The sequence below is a fragment of the Aulonocara stuartgranti genome, assembly GCF_965226115.1.
Source record: "Aulonocara stuartgranti genome assembly, chromosome: 22".
In the NCBI taxonomy this organism is placed as follows: domain Eukaryota; kingdom Metazoa; phylum Chordata; class Actinopteri; order Cichliformes; family Cichlidae; genus Aulonocara; species Aulonocara stuartgranti.
In genome coordinates this window covers 20,405,201-20,427,898 of record NC_138957.1, presented here as the reverse complement: position 1 = coordinate 20,427,898, position 22,698 = coordinate 20,405,201, and the positions used below count along the sequence as shown (strand labels likewise).

The 22,698-nt window shown below is 42.2% G+C and overlaps 1 protein-coding gene across 4 annotated transcripts; it reads right to left on the bottom strand.

The window, feature by feature from the left end:
• Positions 1 to 1,341: 1,341 nt before the first annotated feature.
• Positions 1,342 to 21,618, bottom strand: tpd52 (tumor protein D52). 4 transcript variants are annotated; one of them, XM_082522083.1, is made up of 7 exons: positions 21,471 to 21,618; positions 8,484 to 8,614; positions 7,500 to 7,648; positions 6,936 to 7,037; positions 5,489 to 5,530; positions 4,621 to 4,669; positions 1,342 to 3,299 (listed from the first exon to the last, which is right to left on the bottom strand). In XM_082522083.1, exons 1-7 carry the CDS (start codon positions 21,487 to 21,489, stop codon positions 3,174 to 3,176), a joined length of 618 nt encoding a protein of 205 aa, XP_082378209.1. In that variant the 5' UTR covers positions 21,490 to 21,618; the 3' UTR covers positions 1,342 to 3,173. The 4 variants fall into 4 exon arrangements, with proteins under 4 accessions (XP_082378209.1, XP_082378206.1, XP_082378207.1 ...); XM_082522080.1 differs by lacking the exon at positions 21,471 to 21,618 and adding an exon at positions 12,940 to 13,631; XM_082522081.1 differs by lacking the exons at positions 5,489 to 5,530; positions 21,471 to 21,618 and adding exons at positions 6,435 to 6,461; positions 12,940 to 13,630.
• Positions 21,619 to 22,698: the final 1,080 nt, after the last annotated feature.

Here is a 22,698-nt window from a genome sequence, read left to right as displayed (position 1 = left end):
GTTTTCCAGGCTTCTTGAAGCACCTTCAGATGTTGGCTCCCTTTTGTTCTGTTGTCTGATCCCACACTGCTTCGGTAATGTAGAGACCCGAGCTCTGGGGAGACCAGTCCATGACAGATATGGTCATTATGTGGTTTTCTGTCTAATTATGCTATTACTGTATTGGCCATGAGTTTGGGATCATTCTCATGCTGAAAAATGAAGATTTTGCTGACCTGATGCCAGTATTACATAGTGGATCAGAAGAAGATTCCCTTCACTTCCCCATTTCTTAAGGACATGACTTTCAGATACTGTTCAGCTGCTGTAGGCAGATCAGGCCTACCAATACTTCTTTTGTCCTCCACTTGTCCAGTTTCCTCAAATTTTTTAGGGGACAATGTGCACACTGTGCTGAGATACATAAGTTCTCAGTTAATGGCTCAAAAATACTGTTTTATGGCAGTGAAACTATGACTCCACTAAAGAAATTGGAGCAAATAAGTCTTTGTAGCCAGCTGCTGGTGACAAAATGTGTAAAGATACAATTTAAACTTCTTTACAAAGTTGTCTGTACACTGAATATTGCTTCATCCATATTTTATGTGGACTTGGGTCAGTTTTACGTAGCTTAAACAAATATTTCTCTGAAAACGGTCAGGCATGAGGACTGGATTGAAAATGAGTGAAAAAAAACAAACAAAAAACAGCCAACGTGTAAAGAAAACCTTTGAAAGCCTGGAGAACTATTGCTCGAGACCACTTTACAAGAAAGTCTGGCTCCTTGGAAGCAAAATATAAAGAAATGAGGGGTGACTCGAGACTTTTGCACAGTACTGTGGTAGGAATAACAATCAAATACGAATACCAACTGCTTTGTTAGTCATATTATTGCAGTCAACTCTAAATTTATACTTCTCATTTTACCACTGCTGTAGCCCAGACTTCAGGTCTGATTTAAACGCTGATCAGATCAGTATTTTCAACTTTTTCCAACTCCAGTGTCACTGAAACTGCTGTTTATATATATTTAGAAGCCGGTTACAAACTATCCTCTCCTCTGACTTCCTCACTTCTCCTACATCTCCCCTCACTGTGTCAGGCAACAGTAATGACTGTGAGTCAGTTCAGCAGCAGGCTCCAGGCTGTCTGGGCCGGACTGAGACGTAAAAGCACCACAAGCAGAGCTTCTGATCTTGGCTGCCCTCTTGTGTTTAGTTGAGGTATTGCACCTCTATAATATTTGTGTATTTAATGTAAAATGACGTCATAGAAACTAATGAATAAACACAGTAGGGTAAGCAATGTTGCCTGAGTGACTCCCCACTCCTCCCACATAAAGTCAATGAGCACTGAGTCAGGTTACTTCAAAAGTCTTTTAATTAGAGTGCATTTCTTGTCTCCATGGTTCCATTCATGAACAAATGTGTTTGTGTGTGTGTTGAGTAAACGACTCCAAATAAAAGCGCCTCCGATAAAAGGCTGCAACAAATTTGCTCATGGCTGGATAGCAGTGTTCCCGACCCTTGGTCTGCATGGCGACGTTAACGGCGAAGGGCGAGCTGAATCACACGCACGATTGGACCACCAGCAGGAGAAGACTTGCACAAGGTTGGTCGTGCATCCAGAAGAGGGGAAGGGTTACAAATCAGTAGTTTAGTTACGCTCACGTCTCAGAGGAAGCCCTGGCTGACTCCACCCTGGCTCTGTTCGCCCTTCGAGGTTCATTGAGCCTCCATCGTCACCCGTGGGTAGCACGCAACTCGATTCATTCATTGTTCAGCAGTTCAATAGTTTCTAGGATGTGCAGGATCAATAGTGAGCTGAAAACAGTGGTCACTGAAGATGCACCACTAAGTTACCTTCAACACTCAGAAATGGTGATTGATCTCTGAAAGCAGCATTTATTTGTTTTACCCAATACTGTATGTACCTGTGCAGTATGCCAAAACTCTACCACCAGAATTTCAATTATTTATGCAACTTCCCCCCAAAAAGCAGGAAAAAGCCTGTTAAGCTTAGTGCGCATATTCAAAATAGGGAGGGAAACCTTCTCTGTTACAATATTATTTCATATCAGTGAAGTATCCTCTTGCTAGGCCTTTTATCACGCACAGTGTGGGGAGGTTTAGGTGTTACCTCCCACGCAGGAACAATGAAGTGTTTAAATATTGACTCTGGCTCTTTTTTCCCTCTTTCACCTCGGGTCAAGGCTGAACCTTGACGCTGTGTTTGCTCTATCTCTGTTCCGCTGATCTTGGCAGTTTTCCTGTAACTATCTGAGCGTGGAGATCGTTCTCTGACAACATCATCACAAAGGCAAAGAAAGGGGGGAATTTTTTGTGTGTGTGTTTCACCCCCATCCTGTGCTCTGAAATTCCTATTTTCGAGTCGGTGTTTGCACTTGGGAAAAACTGACTAATTTAACCCACAGTACTCGCACCAGGTGTCACACCCCGATGACACTGAAAGGCATACATTTTTACATTTGTTCTTTGAACGCAGTGTTAAATTACTTTGCAATCGTGCTGTAAGAAAAATTAAAGAAAAAAAAAAGAAGAAGCCCAAAACAAGGTAAACTTAAAAAGACCCCGAAATGGAAGCGGAGCAAACGAGTGCTTCTAATAATAACAACTAACACATAACACAGGGCCATGCAGAAGCTAGGAGCCTACAACTGCCTGGGTCACATACCAATGTGTAAATCCTTCATAAACGAGTGAAAACTTTGTGCAATTTTCTACTCTCCAGAAAAGAAAAAAAACAACAACACAAAAACACAAAAACTGTTACGTTTCTACAGAAAAAAAAAAAAGATAAATTGGAGCATGTTTGGCAGGTTAGGCAGAGGCATGAGGAGTGCGAGAGGGAGAAGATGAAGGGGAAGAGGAAAAGTGGCACAGCAGGGAGGATTTCTCCCACAGTGAGCCTGAAGAGACTCGAAGATACACAGCAAAAGACCACATGCCTGCGCCCATCCCATGCTTTCACTTTCCGCGGTGGTTAACAAGTGAGAGCACGTGTCATGAGAAAAGATCCGACAATTAGATCACAAGGAAGGCTGGGAGTGTGGGGGGGAGGGAGTCACTGGTTTCCAATAAAGGGAAACTGGCACGCAGCGTTTAGGGGGAGAGTGTAGATGGCCCGGGGGGTTAGAGGGTCGACAGAGAGAGCTCAAGAGTGGTTAGGCCCTCTCAGTGCATCGGCTCCTCCTGGGAGGGCGAGTTGTCTGGCTGATTGAGTGAAGCCTCAGCGGTTGGAGAATCCCCGCCGTCCTGGATGCCGGTCTCACTGGTGGATGGTGATGGGGTCATCTTGGTCTGAGGCAGGAGGAAAGAAAACAATGTAGGTTTTACTCTGATGGAATTACAGCTACTAGAACAGAGAGCACACACCAGCATCTGTACAACCAATGAAATGAATCTCACTTTGATCCGCTGACTTTGATCAGGCCTCGTTTATTAGGCTGTGGCAACATTTAATGTTTAAATAAAGGAATATTTAAGTGAAGCCATCACCTTTTAAAAAAGCAGCACTGAGAGCACGCTCAGCTTTAAGATAATTAACTCAACTTAAAATGTTTGTTTTCCGGCTCTGCACGCTAAATCCCAAGATCAAAGATTTTCTGCAGCATTAAACTCGTCACATTTAACGCAATATGTTGCATTTTACTGCTATATTTTTATAATCCCTGCATATTTTTAACCCTCATTTTATGATCATCGTCTGACAACTTCTCAGATTTGAGGCACTCAGGGGGATCATTTTATGTGAGTGTGCACAGAAGCTGTGCTTCATATCCTTTGTAGTGGAAGGTGGGATATTTTCTGACTCATCCAGAGCACAGAAATGTGTTTTTCTCATCACTAACTTAGACCAGTGCACAGTGGGTCACTAATTGGGATGATGAGATAATTGGGATCCAGCTACCTGCAGTCACTGACATCTTCTAGGCCCGCTACATAAACAGGACCACTAACATCACCAGATACCCTGCACACCGTCTCATCAAACTCCTGCCATGCGGTAGGAGATACATCGACATTCAGTCACACGCAACCAGGCTGAAAACAGTGATACATGACCCTTAAATAACTCTGGGAACTTATATTGCACAACATTTTTGTGACCTGAATGAGTCAAATAATGTCACAGCTTCCACTACTAAGGATATGAAGGACACTGAATAAAGCTTCATAAAGCTCCTGTACCGCTAGTGCTGGGCCCAAGCCTGGATAAGTGGCAGGACTGATTCAGGGAGGGCATCTGACATCACTTACTGGTTTTTAAGGCCTCGAATTGAGCATTTTGACATCCACTATCTTATTTTTATTATTTAAACCAGACACGTGGAGCAACAGATGGATCTAACTAAGAAACCAAGGACACCGCGTGCTCTCAGAAGCCACAAAGGCTCACTTTAAATCTTGATTAAAAAGTTATTTAAGAGCCGAATTCCTCTTTTCACGAACACTGAAAAGAGAGGACGAACTGAACGCGACCTCATTACTGCGGCGTGACGCCAAAATGCAGTGGAATACAGTTTGTGCGCAGAATAATGGTGCGTTTCTGACTCCTAGCCATTCTACATCCACACAGGCACGTCTGCAGACGGCATCAAGGTCCTTTATCCAGCGTTACCTTCAGAGTCTCTACTTTCTCCTCAAACGACCTGAAGGTTGGTGCGTTTCTGTGAAAGGAAAAAAAGGCAGAAGACAGAGAGGAGAGAGAAAAAAAAAAAAAGATGACTGAAGTTATCAGACATAATCACACCCAGACGAGATGCAGACACGTCTTCCTTTCAAAAGGAAAATAGAGCAGGACACCCACTGCAAGCACAGCCTTTAAAGGTCATGTTATCTGATACTCGATACACACAATGCGGGATTTTCTAAAGTGACCCCATTCTTCTCTGTTCAGCTGAGAAAGTGCTAAGAGGGCTTGTTTTTCATGCAAACACACAAAGAGAATACAGAGCGAAGAGGGCGAGAGGACAGTCTTCCGAAAAGCCTCTCGTGTGTGTGCGCTCTCGAGCTGAACTTTCGGATTCACCGGGAGAAATTTCTGATTATATTTACAGACCAAATAAGAAATAAAGTTCTTTCAAAACCTGGTTACGTGTGTGTGTCCAGGTTTTGTGAAAGCAGAGCCATATTTAGGGCAGAACATTCTTTCCAAGTGCAGAAAAACAAAAACCAGGCGAGCAGTTTGTGCAGGTGGGCGTTTCCCTGCATCTTCATATTTTCTTCTTCTTTTTTTTTTTTTTAGATTTCTGTTAAACCTCTGAGCCTGACGAAACAGCAGCGGCCTGGCGGAGCGAGATTATTAAAGCTGCAGCTTCACTGATAGCAGATAAAGTGGCTTTCACCAGCGGTCTCTCGGTATTATTAGGGTACGCTGTCAGGCCTTATTTTATTTAACAGGAAACACGCTCTTCTGTCTGTCTACTGCCGCCCACAGACACTGAGCAGCCTCCAACATTCACACGAACTGGTTCGGGTTCTCTTACCTCATGACGGGCATGCTAGCCGAGTGCTGCAATGACTTTACGCTATCCGACAGCGTTATTGAGGAGAAAAGAAGGAAGTGTTAGTGGTCATGTTAGCACAGCAGCAGCAGAGCGTGCACAGAGCGAGAGAGCACAACATACAGCACAAACCCTCGTTTATTCTACCGAGTGCATAAATCCTATAAATCCCACTTTATCCAATTAAGATTGATTGTGTATTAACACAGCGGGTACGTGTTAATCCTGCGAGTTATGGGTGAGTATCATGTCATCAAACCCACGCACACACAAAAGGACAACACATGCACACACACACACACCCTTCTGACCCCTGTCAGGCCCTCAGTAGCCCCCCCCCCCCCATGGCAACCAGCCCGGAGTCTTTGAGGCTGCTCTTCTCAGCACACTGCAGCTTTGAGAGGACTAATAATCTTGTTTGCGGCTCAGTAATCCAGAGAGAAGAAGGATGACAGGGGAGGGGAGACACACTAAGACGCGAGAGGGAGGATCAACAAGAGATACATCTCAAATGCAACAATCTGCTGTTGATTTCTTTTTTTTTTTTAAAGCCGGGTTTAATCAGGAATAATTCACAGGAAGTGCTGCGTTTGGTGCTCTGAACGCATAGTTTGACACCTAACCCACCGGGACATATGCCCTTTAATAAGAAGCTGGTCAAAGTGGTGCAACAGGCTAATTAGATTTGAATAAAACCCATCAGTGCATAAAAACACAGCTGATTTCAGTTCATTCTGCAGAATTTGATTTAAAAAAAAAAAAAAAAAAAACATGCAGGAAAATGTCCAAGTTATTCATGCAAATTGAAATCGATCAGAAGAACGACCTCTGCAGTCCCACATTCAAACACATTTCACAAAGATGGTATGAAAAGAAAAATAAGATTTATTTCTCCTTTAACTGGCCTTAAATAAGTGAGCAGTCTTACCTAACTTTATTAGACGTATAGTGTGACCTGCAAAAGCCAAGCAATGCTGTAAGTTACTAACACTTCTGCTGCTTCTATGCTGATTATCGCACATTTCTCATTTGTTTAACACAAAGAAAGGCAGAATATGAATATACAGGAGATATGGAAGCCACTGCTTATGCTTTAAACAAAGATGTGTTTCATGTGGGCCTGCGGGTGCGTTATGAACGGAAGCAGGCGAGCAGTCTCACACTGCCCCCAGTTTTAAAGTTGTCACCTTAAAAACATGTCCTGACTCTGAATCTTGTTAAAATGAGTTTTGTTAGTGGTTAGTAAAGAAAGACAGGAGTGTGGTCTCTTAAACGCTGAGGAAGGACAGAAGGAAAAGAGCCCGCTACAGGAACACATTTCTATCACATGTGATATGATGGACAGGTGCAGCACAGCGGAGCCATTTTTACTGTGGCTTTTCAAAGGATTACAAAATATGATTCGCTGACATCTCCCCGTCTGACTCACCTGACATCCTCGAGCTTCCGGGTGATGGCTGAGCCCATATTTGTGAAAGCTGCTGTAGCCTTCAGACTCGCCTGAGACAGAGTTTCAGAAGTCCTCCTATAGCTGAAACAGAGAGAGAGAAAGAGGAGTGATGGGCGGCCAAAAAAAAAAAAAAAAAAGGATATGAGTGTGATGAAAAGAGACTGAAGGATCAAAGCCGGAAGAGACACGTGAAGGTCAGAAGTAAACTTCAGTGTCTTTTTCATTTTAAAGAAAAGCCGGAGAGCATCAGAATGCTGCTCATTTCCTTCAATGTGAATCCCATCGAACCATTTCAAACAGGCCACAGGCAGCCTGTCAGGAGCACTGACAGCTTTCTCGTTCAGCGCAAAAAGAGCGTTTTCTCCACAGCGCTGACAGTTATCCGTATTTTCAGAGCAATTAGAGAAAACGTGCAGGGTTGATGCATAAGAAAGCTCTCGATCAGGACGGGAAAAGGACAAAAATACTACAAAAAGTCTTTAGCAAACGCTTTCAGCCGGCTGACATGAAGGCATCGTGAAAAGCGCGTAGCTCAGTACTTACGCAGTGGAGGTAGTGACCTCCTGCCAGGTTTTGGTGATGTTCTGTTTCAGCTCATTAAGAGGAGTGATGCCCAGCTTCCTCTTAATTTCAGCCAGCTGCTTGTCTTTGGATGCCAGCACCTGGGACAGAGTCTGGATCTCATCTTCGACCTACACACACACACACACACACACACACACACACACACACACACACACACACACACACACACACACACACACACGCGCACGCACACAGACGTCATATTTGATTCTACATATAAATCTGTACCCCAACATGTAAAGTCTGGCTCATCCAGTATTTGCCATTATAAAAAGACCCAAATTCAAAACACATTTTTTCCAGGTCATAAAACTCCACCATTGTTTAACCGCATGACCGTGGCGACATTTCAAATTTATTTGGAGCCAGTCCCCACAAACACCAACGTTCTGCTGTTACAAATACAAATTATCTCATTAAATCCGCAGTAAATACATTCGACAAATGAGCCGTTTGATCAAAATACTTTAAATCGACTGAACAGAATGACTGTTCTCCAAATAACTCGTTAAAAAAAAAATTTTTATTTGAGCCTTTTAGCCTTTATCTGATAGAGGCGGACAGGACAGCATGGAGCCAGAGAGGGCGGGTGACAGGCCGCAGCAAAGGCCCTGAGGCTGAATCGAACCCAGGCAGCTGCAGAGAGGACCGAGCCGTTAGTACACGGGTCACACGCGCCACCAGGTGAGGTCCTGGAGCAACAACATTCAGCTGTTTTAAATAGCTGTGAACCGTTTTTTAAGTGAAAAGGCCTGAACTTAGCTTCTCAGTGGTTAAAGAGTTGTTCCCCCATGTTCCCCCATGCGTGGGCTCTCTCTGGGTACTCTGGCTTCCTCCCACAGTCCATCCTGTCAGGTTAACTGATTATCCCAAACTGGGAGCGTGAATGTTTACCTCGCTCAGACCAACATCTCTTCTATTAAATCTTTGACCCCTCCTGACCTTAGCCAGCTCCTCCTGCAGCTCCTGACGCTCTTCCTCTGTCAAGTCGGGCGTTGTTGAGGACGCAGCGCCAACAGACGTCACTGCATCCTCTCCCACCTCTGGGGCCGAGTCCGGATGGCCCTGGGAACCTGGGAGGTAAAAAAAGAAAAGAAAGAAAGAAAAGAAAACAATGTTTTTGACTCAGCAAGAAGTGCAAAATTTAATGAAGTGATCTCTTTTTAAAGATAAACAGACATGTCTGGTGATTTAACATGTGACAGAGATTAAGGAGTGAAGCTTTCCACAATTCTTCCTGCACAGACCAGCTATACCATCTCCCTCACACACACACACGGCATATAGAGTACAAGCTTGTCTTGGATGTTGATGACTCTGACAGAGCTGTGCTCAGCAGGAACAAGAGCGCATCAATAATACAAAAAACTTTCTAGATGGAGATATCCTCGGCTCAGACGGTGTGAGAGGAGGAGTTGTTGGGATCTGTGAAACAAAAGTACGACACCCAATAAGGATGTTCTGGGCCAGAAGTGAGCTGGAATAGGGGAAACAAAAATCTCTCCCTGAGGTCTTTTTTTTTTTTTTTTGGTATCTAGTCAAATTATTTCAAGGAAGTTAAAGTATAGACGCAAAACCCGAAATAGGAGAGTATGAAAAAAATAAAAATAAAGGAAAAAGGGGAAACCCCAGAGCTGAATAACTCAGTGTGAGGGGAAGAATACAAGAAAAAGGAACTGCTGGAGTGAACTTAATACACATACAGTGTTGTTACCTCAGCGTGGAGGCAGAACCATCACACAAAACAGAGAAGAGTGTAAGTTTCATTAAAGCGTTGGCTCAACCTAACGAGTAAGAGAATTTGGCCATGTGCAATTTTCTCAGCAGACTGGGGTTGTAATAATTATGTAATAACAGTGAAATATATGTAATAGTGCAAGAGTGAAATGAAGACATCAGGTGCAGCTTCTGTGTATTTGCAGCTGCTTATTATTATTCAGGATTTAAAAAGAAAAAGTGCATTTGAAGGTGGTCGCGTAAGCAGCCAATCATTATATTTTGACCTGTTCACTGCATGAATATAGGAAATGTTCCTCTCAGTGACTAAGCTGTCACCCAGCTGGGGTCAGGATTTGGCATAAACAGCAAAACGCACAACATCATTTTAGCCGGTGATAGATTTTGTTTCCACACGGAAGCTGCGGTGAAACGCGCAATCTCGCCAAAAGGAATGGTACTTGAAATACATCTTTATCTCCAGCCTCCTCCTCCCACTTCATTCCAAATACTGAGGACACCCTTTCTCTCTTTCAATGCGGACCACTGTGAAGACGTGAGACGGAGACAGAAAAAAAGAGAAGAAAAAAAAAAAAAAAAATCACATAAATCTAGCAGTGCACACTCCCACAAAGACAGCGGGATTGCTCACGCCGTCTGGAGAGCCGTTAATGAAATAACGTTCCTCTGCCTTCAAAACACACATTATTATCACGAGCTGAGGGAGCTGTGCCATTAATTGCTTCTCCTTTTACATTTAATTAACGCCAGGGGACAAGGCGAGCGGATTGGACACCTCGCAAGTGCAAATATTTATATGTCAAAACACGCTTTGGCGAGAGAAGTGAATCCGAGGCAAATCGTTTCGACGAGGAAACGGAGATGGGCATTATGGTAATCAGGCAAAAAGAACCACAGAGGAAATTCTCATTTAGCCCTCAGTCCTGAAACCACCCCCTCTGTTCCTGTGGGGTGTTTCACTTCATCTGCCCTTAAGCGCTTTTCCACTCTCTTTTGAATTTACCCCCCTCTTCTTTCTACTAGTGATACAGCACTGACACCATATATGCAGACAAACCTGCGTACTACAACATCACAATTTTGCAAAAGACACTTCCTGTTATAACGGCTGTGCTTCAGCCAGATAAAGAAAAAAATAAGACACCACCCTTTTTTTGTAAATTTTAGTACACATAATGTTTTGATAACCTATAATATGTTGCTCAGGAACTCATTTTCTTCAAGCACATCGGGTTATGTAAAATTCTGGGCACCTCTGTAAATGTCTTGTAGGTGTGTTTCCATCAGTAGGTGCTAAGAGCATGAGAGGGAAAAAAAAGAAACAAAGGGAGAGTCAGAGAGAGAAACAAATAGAGAAGTTTATATGCGAGTGTAGGCAGAAGTTTGGCTTGCGACATCAAACTGCATACTCACCCACATCCCTGCCCAACCTCTATGGTTTGAGTTCATTTCCTCTTAACAATCCTGCCCTATGAGCACCCAACTGTGTGTCTGTCAGTACTGTAGCAACGACGAAGACGTGCACTTAAATAGAGACCACGAGCTTTTTGATTGTCCCTCTTTTCCTGTGATAAGCGATAAGCAGCGAGGTCGCCTAGTCATCGGATAGCGGTAACCACGCTAATGCAGCTTTCATAAAGGGCCAGACGACACACCAATAAACATGGAAATCAATAAAGTTGTATTACACAACCAGAATGTTACGAAAGAATAAGATAAGAATGACAGTGTGCATAGGAAGCTATTTGTTCACCTTAATGGGCTCTATTGTCTCATTTGAGTTATATCAACCTCAATCCTTACACACTTTTGTGTGTGTGTCTGCACACAAACAGCTCCCAACATGACGAGGAACATCCTTTAAGATTTTCCATCTCTCTCTCTCTGTCAAACTTATTCTCATAAATACGACCTACCTCAAACGCCTCATGGAAATTTCATCAAATTTGCACAGAGATTTAATTGGACTCAAGAGTGAATTAATACTGGTAGTCAAAGGTTAAAGGTCATCGAGCACACTGTCAACCATAACCAATTAGAAGGAAATTTAGCATAAATGCTCAGCAGGGTAAAATGATGACATTTAATATAAAAGCGGCAACTTGACTGATACGTGCGATTTTCTCTGACATTGTGGTGCCTAAAATATTGGCCACCTTATTATGTAAATCAACACGCAAGCGAACACAACAGGAAATATGACAGTCAGCGATCCGGATACCTACAATCAAAACTCTCCTCTTAAGGAAATACTTAGAATTAGAGCTTGTATTAAAAGAAGCATCCAGCTGCGTCGAGGCACTAAACCCATTCTGTGTTATTTGCAACTTTCAACAGTGCTAGCGTTAAAGAACATGAGGCATAAAAACCTCAGCATGAACAGAAACTACGAGGACCTGGGAACACTAAGACACATGGAGCGCGCACACAGCCAGGGTCGTGGCAAGGAACAGAGGAAGATGAGGAATTGAATTCACAACAACAGGTGACAACAGGTGGAAACACAGCTGGAACTAATCTGAGTAACAGAACAGGAGAAGCAAAACTGAGCATAACACATGAGACGAGGCACCGTCAAAATAAAACAGGAAGTGACATACACATGGCGACCCAGACGAGGACATGAAAGCTTGACAGTAGGACAGGAGGTAAACGGACACGGAAGCACGTGGCAGAGTGGGGAGACAAAGAACGTGGAAACAGGTACAGGAGACAGAACATAGAGACGCAGACTATGACCAACGGGACATGACAACAAGACTGACATCCACAGGAGACACCGAGGACAGAACACAGGGACGAGACATGAAAGGAAACTAATATCAGACTCAGAGACTCTAGAAAGAACCAAACTCAAGACTAAACCGTACAAAACTAAAACTCTTAATCATCTTCATGACGCAAAGGAAAGAATAATGAATTCACACAAAACTTGAAATCCTGGCTCACAGACCCAGGTACCATGACAACAGGAGGTTCCTACCGCAGCTGAATGAGTCTGTAATGGGAGGAATGATGGTTGGGGAACAGATGATGAACACTGCTGCCTGTGAGAACTCGTTGGAAAGGCTTAATTGTAAAAATGAGACAAAATCAAAGCATAACTCGATATGGACAGTCTGTACTGGACGTTGCAAAAATGTCACCCATTAACTTATGGTACAAACTGTGTACGTCTTGTTCTGTCTTTTTCTGTTTATATCTAACTCAATTGGATAAATGTTCAAAGACAGCGTGATAAAGAGCTGAAAAACTTTAAACTACTGCAGCGAATACTTCTCTTTTCCCCCAAAACAGAAAAACGGACAGTTTTACAGTCATTGCATCCTTATTTTCTACATTTCTAGGAAAAAGAAGGAAAACGCGGCGCGCCGTGTGGTACAGCAGCATAATTATGACTGAAGTTTAAAGAGTTATGATGGTCTGAAATCAACACTGTCTGAGATCTAGAAACATCTAAATTGAGAGAATGCTGTCATACGCATCGCCGACAATCATCATTTGTTCCCTCCCCCTCCAGTTTGTGCCCCCACCCCAAATTCTTCCTGTTCAATGAACCAAACCCATGTTTTGTCTTTTTATCCAGCAAGCGCACACACACACACACACGCGAAAAACACAGACCCTTCACTCGGCCTCTCCCTTCTCTCTTTGTGATTACCTCTGGTTTTGACAGCTGGCGAGCTGGGCGGTGTGTCGCTTAAGGCTGGGGAGAGGTAGAGATAGCTGGTGTTGACTCCTTGTTCAAAGTCAAACGGAGAGCGGTATTCCTCCAGAGGGTCCATGCTTTATTCTTTACAGCTCTCAGCGTGTTGCCGGCCGGAGCGACTACCACCTCCTTTTTACCAGCACTACCTAAGCAGAGCCAGCCGAGTGCTTATTGCTGATTGTTTGCATGTGACCCAGGCGCGTGCTGCTTGTGTCCGTTTCCTTCTTTACTAGACATGCGGAGACACACTCGAGTGTCCAAGTGTGTGCACGCACAAGGAAGGTGGTTTTGTATCGGCCCTCAGGTAGTCACAAGGTGAGAGTGACTACAGTGATGCCAATTTCTAAATATCGGTTTCTGTTTTGGGCCATGGTGTAGTGAGCCCTTTGCTCCTGTCTTGCTGTTAATAAGTTACCTGTCCCCTCAAGCAGCTGTTGTAGCCGGCTCACACACACAGACACACAAAAAACACACCCTCCCACTTCCTCTCCACTATAATCCCAAAGGTCAGTTCTTAGTCCATCCCGCAGACCGTGAGCGCCATCGCTGTCATTTTTGTGTGCCTAGCTGCTGTTGCGATACCGCACGGTACTCCTGTTCCAATACTCTCGGGTTCCGCCGCCAGTTCCCGCCCTCCCTCGCTTCCCAGCCTGTCAATCGAGGAGGACATGAGAGCGACCCCATTTGTGTGGGCCGGTCATGCGATGTGATTGTGTGGGGGCGCATTAGATGAAAAGCATAATCTGCAGTGTCCCAGATTACAGCAAAGCTCTAATCCAGGGTGGACAGTCCAGCTTGAAGCAGCGGTAATGCTAGTCAGCTAGAAAGGAGAAGAGAGGGTGCCAGAGGCTACGCGAAGTGGTAGAGGGAACAAGTGCTAGATTGTGTACTCACACAAACTGCTTGCCACAATGGCATTCTCTGAACTAGAAAGCTCCTGTAATGCAAGACCTTCATCACATGAAGACAAACTCTTTTAATCGAGCTTTTCCTCGCCTGAAAGCAGACTTTTTCTTTTGCATTACGACACGGCACAGAGCTGTGACATAAAGCAGGTATTTAGGCTGCACAAAGAGAGGAAAACATAAGTGCAATCCTTGTCACATTTCAATCAAATGTGCAAAAAGCAGCGTAGATGGCAACATATTAGACACTGAAGCTTTCAAGGTTGCGTTGAAAAGGAAAAGCAGCACAAGTTTTATGACGGTGAACAGACAGAATCCCTGAAAGAGCTCGAGAGCATTGTGGAAGGAGGTACAAAACAAACATCGGCTAGTTTAAACAGAGTGAAGCCGACTCAAAGCAAGATCATATACTGAGTTTTTACTGGTTTGAAACTGAGGTCTGGGGGTTATCAGCTCAGTTACCCACCTAGTAATTTACCTTTAGTTAACAGACGTGTCAGACGAAGGCTTTCCTGTTAGGTCTGGACATTTAATAATCAAAAATGTATTTTATATTTAAGCAAATGTGCAGGGGGGGGGGGGGGGGGGGGGCTATCCAGGCAATCACAGGGAAAACAGAAAGGGTTATATCAAACCCCTCTTTAAAGAAATGCATTCAAATATATTTCAATTACTACCCTGATGATTTTCCTTTGGGGAAAGCCCAAAACGCTTCAGTAGATTTACGATTTTTTATTTCTTCCCTGATGTATAATAAGTAATCCCAGCAGACTCAACTACGGATGTAAAATTGCCCTAAAATTACTCGATAACTTTGGAAAGATGTGCTGCAGCACCGGTATCGAGCAGCATTAAAATTGAAGTGGTAAAGATTTAAGCTCTGCAAAGGTATCGCTGCGGGGAAAATTAGCACATTAGTACAGAAATGTTCACAGGGAGAATTTAAAAACTATGTACATAAATCACGAGCTCCCTTCAGGCCTGTGCAGCCACCATTCTTCTGTGCAGAAAGCCAGACGTGCATGTCTGCTTGATCCTCTCCAGGAAATGCCTTACATTTAGAGAGAAGGAGCGGTGCTCTCCTGAAAGTATTGAAACACTAGGGGACAAATTCCACGATTAACTAGAGTCAAAAAAAAAGTTGACATTTTTTCCTCCTACATATTTTGCACAACTCAACATTCGAGTCTCTTTAAATCAGCACCTGTGGATAAAGTTAAACAGAGCAAGGAAACTCTTATTGAAAAAAAAAGAAAAAGTCTTTGATATTAGATCGAACTCATCGAGTTGCTCAGTTTCTGAGGCAGCAAAGCAAATCAACATTTTGCACCTTACTGTAAGATACGAGGTTCTTCTGCAATGCTGTTCTTCTGTGCCTTTTAATCCACAGGCCTGATCCGTTTCCTGCATGTTCACAAGGAAACTCAAATTCTGCCTTCTTAGAGTCAAAGGCTGGTTTGTGGGAAAGCCTCCCATGTGAATGTTTGCCCTCTCGTTCTCACTGTAGATGAACGCGCTTTGAGCTACCTGCAGACACTGTGGTGATGTTTTTTGGTTGGTCTGCTGTTTGGTTGGGCAGATAGGAAAACAGTTGAAATCTGCACCAGCAGTAGTGACACGTTTTCCACTTTCAAACTATTTGGAGATCCTATTTAAATCCTCATCAGACTAAAACAAATCCAGATTTTTTTTTTCCTAAAGCTCTTGGTCTGATGGCATCCCACACCTTAAAAAGGAAAAATACAAATAAAAAACACAGCACTTGCTGAATAAGCAGGTCATAGTTATGGTCTGATCTCATTTTCAACTGTAAGCAATGTTTCAAAGACATAAACATGCCAACCAGCTGAAATGTGGAAAAAGCCAATAATCTTAATGGGACTTACTTATTTTTCTACTTAACTGTACATCCAAGTGATGAACATGTTCATTTTTTCCATTTGAGGAAAACAGGTGACTAAGAGTAACTCAGTATCAAAGAACCCCCACCATGGCAGCAGAGGTATTACAATGATGGTGACAGGGAGATGATGAGTTTCAATGTAACAGCAAACCCTACAGTACACATGACAAGTCTGTAAAACAAGTTGTTGGTCATATAAGGCTAAATAGCATAACACTACAGCTACACTAGACAGGCTCCACAACACAGCTTTTCTATTTAGCAAGGTCAACCCAGAAGTAATGCGTTTGCAGTCGCTCACGGCAAACTATCAAGCCTCAACGTGCAAACAACAGTCCAATATAAACGTCTCAGTAAATGTACGAACACATTCTCTTAAAACAGTCTAAATGATTAGTATTACTGGCACTTCTTTCAAGTACTCCAGCATACAAACAGCCTCCAGTGCTGAGAGTCATTACACATTCACTTGGCGGCTGCAGGTAATATTTCTCTGGTTTCTGTAACTTTGGGATTTCCTGACAACAGATATTTTCCCCTCTCAACTGGCATTTTATGACATTCCCCACAAGTCAGCCACAACATAAACAATAAGAAATTATGTCCCTCGGCAGGTTTGTTTTTGTGACTTTGCATACTCCCAAAAAGAGGAAGTAGTGTTCACAAAGACTTTGTGGTTCACTTTGTGGAAGCCAGACAAGGGACGGGTAATCAGAAGGAAATGTGAAAGAGCTGAAAGTGATTGTTTCAGGCAGAATGAGCTGAAAGCCTCTATGAGGGTTCGGTTTAGCAGAAAATTTTTTTTTCTTAAACTGGGAAGTCTCAGAATACAAATATAGAGGTAAATATGAATATAAGAGGTCCTCGTTAAGATGCAAGCACAAATATTTTTCTACAAGAATCCTTCTGTACTGAAACGGATCAAACCAGCACACTCATTTTTCTGTCTTCGCAAACAGTATCTCTCTCAGCTAGACTGGACAGGCCTCCCAACATGATGAACTCAACATAACTCCCTCCTGATCAGTGGAGCCCCTAATCCATGTGATACTTGTTAAAACAACGTACACAGACACACGTGCACACAAACCAGTACGCTTGTATAGCTATATTATTAAAAATGATGAAAGTCAAGGTCACAAATCAGACATTTTCACAGAATAAGTTCATGCCATTAAAACATCCCATTTGATTTATAAGACAAACAGAAACACAAATCAACCCCTGCCGCGACTGTGACCGTAAACACAAACAAACAGCCATTTTAGAGCGGCTAATGAAGCACAGCGCACGATCAATTACCTTACTATTCAAAGCAGGGCCTGTCACACGATTAGCCTAAACAGGAATCATGAGACATGGATAACTGTGGATACTTTAACTAGGCCCACAAAGCATGAGATGTGCATGATGGGAAGTGGCTATACCTCAGATGGACACCGATACCGTACATGTGCATTCAATCTAGACTCTTGGCTACACGACTTAAGACAAACATGGAGATGAAAGCTGATTAAAGTTAGTCTGACAGGCTGGGGGAAAAAAAATCTCCTCTCGATCTGTTGCTTAAATGTGAAGCAGCTGCTTGCAGATGGTTAGCGCACAACTGGAAACAACTGGAAACAGCTAACCGACCCAGAACACAACTGTACATGAACCATTCAAACTGGAAAAGGGTGTCAATCCTCTCATCCTTCAAACAACGGTAAACACTAAAAATGGGTTGTTTCTCCAAATACAAGGTCTAATGTATGGCAACAGATTGGAAAGCTGTTGTTGTGTGGCCTACTTCCAAAACAGATTCACCATCTTACTCTATTTGCACTACAAATACAGGACATGGTGTATAGAGCAGCACGGTAGTACAGCACATTAAAAAAGTAATGAAACCAAAACTTTCTGCAGTCATTATACATCTTAGATGATACCAATAAACGCTAAAAGTTTACGTTTTTTCCCTGATTGTGTTACAAAACCTTAAATAACTGAAGTGATGGAGTTTAGATGAAAACAGCAGGTATCGGACAGGAAAAAAGGGTCTGCCAAACCTTCTACTGTCATGTAAGGTACCGATTAAAAGATAATGAAAGCAGGGACAGAAGTAACCTGAAATAAAAAAGAACTTTTGGTTAATTGGGAGTAATAATTTATATCTCTACTGAACTTTCTTTTAAATAGTTTATCAAAGTTTCTGTCTGCAGTCTTTCACTGGAAAATAAACTACTAGGTGAGAGTGCTGCTTGGCCAAATCTCACAAGTCGGTGAAAAATTCTCCATAAAGCTGTACTGAAAGTAGTGGAATTTATTGACCTTTGAGTTTCTTTTTCGTTCAGTTTAACAGAGCCTGATCACTGCATTTTACTGCTGAAATGTCAAACAATTCAGATAAATATTAAATGCATTGCATTGTGATGTATATATTTAGGTTAAAAGCACCTTTGCCTGAGTATTCTCTCAAACTTCAGACTTTTTGGATCAGCATAAAGCATCTTATACCATATTTGCCAACGTTTTCTTTCAGGCAACTATCAGGTCCACATACAAAGTTTTCAAATAGACAGCTGGTGTTCCCTTTAATCTTTGAAATGAAATGTGCAAACCTGGCGACACCAACGTTCAAAGTTACAGCTTTCAAGGCTACAGCTTCTCGCATACATCAAACCCTTCCAAAAGTCCTTTGAAAATGATCTACGACAGCCATGACTGCTGACAGGTGTATTTCTGAGTAGACTTCAAATACTAATGGTTTTGGTAAACACACATCTGGTTTTCACTAAATGGGAGGTCCAGCCCAGACTGACACAGCTTGTAGCCCAATATGACATTTATTGGCATGACTGAAAAAAATCATAGCAAACCTTTACATAAACACATGCAGTGTTTGCAGCTTTTAAAGTGTGATTTGGCTGTGCTGAATGTATTTCCAGCTCAAACGACCGGATCTACATTACTGGGGTGGGGATGTTGTTTGTGAGAGACTTCCTCTGACAGCTGAAAGCAGACAGTTGTGCATCGCAGAAATCTAATAACGCCAAAAAATGTTGGCTTCTGCTCCTGATCAATCTCATTAGACCGGTAGCTGAAAAACAACACGGGCTGGTGAACCTGACCACGTCCTTTCTGAACTGATTCAAGCCACAAGCTTGTATGCAGAAAATGAAACAGGCAACATTCAAAACAACAATAAAAGTTAGTCTGGAGTACAAAAACTTTCTACAGTCCTTGACATTGACCTGGAACAATATGACTGAGTGAGAAGGCGTTTAGGTTCAGGCATCTATCAGAGTACCAATAACTTCTTTGTAGTCTATTCAAGCTCTATAAATGTTGATGAACAAATCAAGATTAACAAGATCATAAGGCACATCTGAGTCAACCACAGATTTCACTGAACCTGAGTTTAAGGGGAAAAAAACATTCACTATGGAAAAAATAACATTATACTGCAAGAAAAAGGGAGGACACAAACAGACAAGTTTGTTATCCAAAGATCATCTGCACAGAGACACACAATCAGGGGAGAGCAGACTCCTTTGAGAGGCACCAGTCAGAGCACTCTCCGACCTTGGTCCTGCAAAAAACCTGTTCACCAAGTTATTTGCAAATGCTTTACCTGAATTACTGTCAAAGGATTGAAACATCTAACCTATGAAACCCTCCCTTAAAATAAATACATAAATAAATAACGTAAAGGGAGATTATTGTATTGAAGCAAGCAAATACTTGTCACTGAGCGGTCTCAACTTCTACGAGGAGGATGCAGGTACAGATGGTAGTAAAATATAGCTACCATACCAAAAGTCTGACCTTGAAACAAACTTGGCTGCCTGTACAGCAGTGCGACTATAAATTCAGAGAGCACAGCAGTTCCTATGATGATATTTAAGGTGATAAAATTACATCTCGAGAGGCAGATCATTTACTTTTGCTGCCTAGAGAGGTAAACAGACACCACCTCAAGGCTGCAGTAAAGTTAGAGATTGGCAAAGAGTTTCCCCTTTATCTGATAACTATGCAATTTCACTTTCTTGTGATTACTTGTGGTACAGGCCTGTTTTATTGCGATTTTGATGAACAATAGCCTGTAGTGCAAGTGTGCACGGCCTTAAAAGAAATCTGGCATTCACCTTTTTTCAAACTGTGTTTTTTAAGGTCACATGCAATGACTTATAAAACCACTAAAAGACAAGATATCTAACTGGTGCATCCGCCGCACGCACACAGTGAAAAAACATGTCATGTGGGAAGGGAAAACCCTCCAAAGCATACCACAAGAAACCTTTATGAGCAAAGAGAACCCAGATCAAACAGTTACTAAGATACCATTTACTTAAGGATGTGTTCAGGACCTGCAACTCTAATTCAGGAATGGGCTTCACAAGCGTGGCATTTAAAGCCAAGTAAAGCATTCTTTTCTATTGTGTCCACTGGCAGCAACACAGAAAGTGATGCAGAAACACACCTCATTTCTTCTGATATGGAGAAGCACAAATTATCAATCAGGAACCAGTTACATCAATAATTCTGGTGTTCATACGCAACATTTGTTCTGGCTTTCTCGCTCTGCGTTATTAAAAAGGGAAGAAGAAGAAGAAGAAGGGGGAAAAAAAACAAAAAAAACCCCCACACAAAACAACTTTCAACCATCAGAAAATTACTCTTGAGAACCCAGAGGAGGGTGAAGGCTGTTTGTGCTGCAGGGAAATTTGGTCAAAAATTCCAACATGACATTTTAAATGAACAAATAAAACTCAGATGCTTTGCTTCTTTCCACAAACACTTTAGTGCAAATGAAGTAGAATAAAATAACACAAAGATCAGAGAAGAATGGATCATGCTGTTTATGAGTAAAATCACAAAAAGTTGGACATACAAGCTTTTTTGTGTGCAAATGTGGACTTTTCTGTACTCCAGCAAAGACATATGGACTTGAGACAGGAGCAGTTGTGTTTAAGTACATAAGAGAGCAGAACAGCTGCTTGATAGGAAAGCAAACGTGCAGGAAGAGTAACGAGGTGAAAGACAGAAATGCAGGTAGGATACCTGTGGTTAACTGAACTGTGCTATAGTTTGGCACGAGAAAAATCAGCAAAACCCACAACTCACAACCACTTTGGCACAGAATAAGTGTTCGTAAATTTCAAAATAAAACTTTTTTTCAGTGTAAAAAACCATTTGAAAGAGCATAAGAGCACAGCGTGACTTGTCTGAACTAGTTATAGCAGTGAGCTGTCAAACAGGTGTAACCCATTTTTACAGGCTACGCCGTCAGTTACAAAATATGTTGTTGACTAGTGTTTTACTGCTTTTCTTCACTGCCTGTCAAGGTTTTTAACTCACACAAAAACTGAAATGTGCGTTTATGGTTTCACCTAATAAGTTAATGGGTGGTTAAAAAACAAATTGTGGCGTGACACCGCACTTCCGTGTCATTTTTCTAGAAATCTGTTGCAGTGATGCTGCTGAAAAAAAGTTATTTTCTTATTCAAATTCTTCAAACTGTTGTCCGTCGCAAAAATAACTCACTTTATTCGTATGGCGAGAGGTAGCATATGCTCTCAACGAACTAACTTGAGTCACAGCACAAAGTTAGCTAGTCCGCTAACTTTTCTCTAAGGAAAAAGTAGTTTTAAAACATCTATTACGACACTGGCACGCGTCGATGATTTAATTACCTTTGTCTGCATCCTCCATTGTCCGTCCAAAGCGTTGTTTCTCGTCGATTTCTACTCAGGGTCCTCAGGTTGTTCACTTTCCTGCTGTGGGTCTTCCTGTTCTCTGCCTCATGTTGCCAGGCAGCCCGCCGTGCGGGGTGGGGTTCGCGGTGACGTCAGCACGCAGCAGTGTAAACAGAAGCAAGCACGTGGATCAAGTTTTAGCCCAGCAACAATGCAAAGCTGCGCAACAAGGACACGTCATTACTTGTGTTTCTGTTTTGTTTGTTTGTTTGTTTGTTTTTTACTGTACAACAAGAGTATGTATATGTAAAATGTATATATATCTGCAATAGTGTAGTAGTATATATATGTTGTTTTATTTTTTCTTACAGATACAGTGTCAGGTAAAATGCGAAGAAGACTATGACACATGCAAACCTGTTGCTTCTGGTGCCAGTTAAATCAGTTTAAAGAAAAGCCAGTTAAATCGGGCTTTTAAATCATTATCATTTTATTTTTAATACTAATAGTGAGGAAAATACCGCTGCTCCACATCATGTAACTCCAGCATATACAGGAAGAATGAAATTATATATCAATATCAATTTTTATCATGGCTGCCTTAAATATTAGTTTCTATTTCTTTTTTGTTTTTCTTCTTTTTGTTTCTTTTTAAGAGTTATATATATTCGGCTAAATATTGTTTTGAGCATATCTTTCTTAAGCTCAAACTAACCTCCATTTACAATCAAGTCAACTCAAGATTTATTTCAAATTTTAAAGATACAGCAGTCATTGCTCTGCTGAGACAGAATTCACTGCCACCTGCGAGGCCTGCTGTTCATTTGATGCGAGATGACACACTGCATTTTAGTATGACAGAATCGAAGGAATTTCAGTTATTTTTCCTTTTAGTTCCATTATATTTTTATTTTCCAGCTGATAGCGTGTACGGGCTAGATGAATAAACACACACACTAGCCATACAAAACATTCCTTGTCTTCTTCTCGGGGATTTACCCACTCCTGTGGGATATACAATCCTCCACGTTACTGTCATCCAAACCCGGGTTAATTCCCACTCTTGTTCACACGCTGTGTGTGCAAAGCTCTTAATTGGGAAGCAATGAAACTATACACCAAGCAATGTGACACACACTGAGGGTGAGAAAAGACGCTCAGATGAAAGAGTGCCACCTACTGGATTTCGTTTTGATCACAAGGAGTGGGAGACGAGCAGATACGC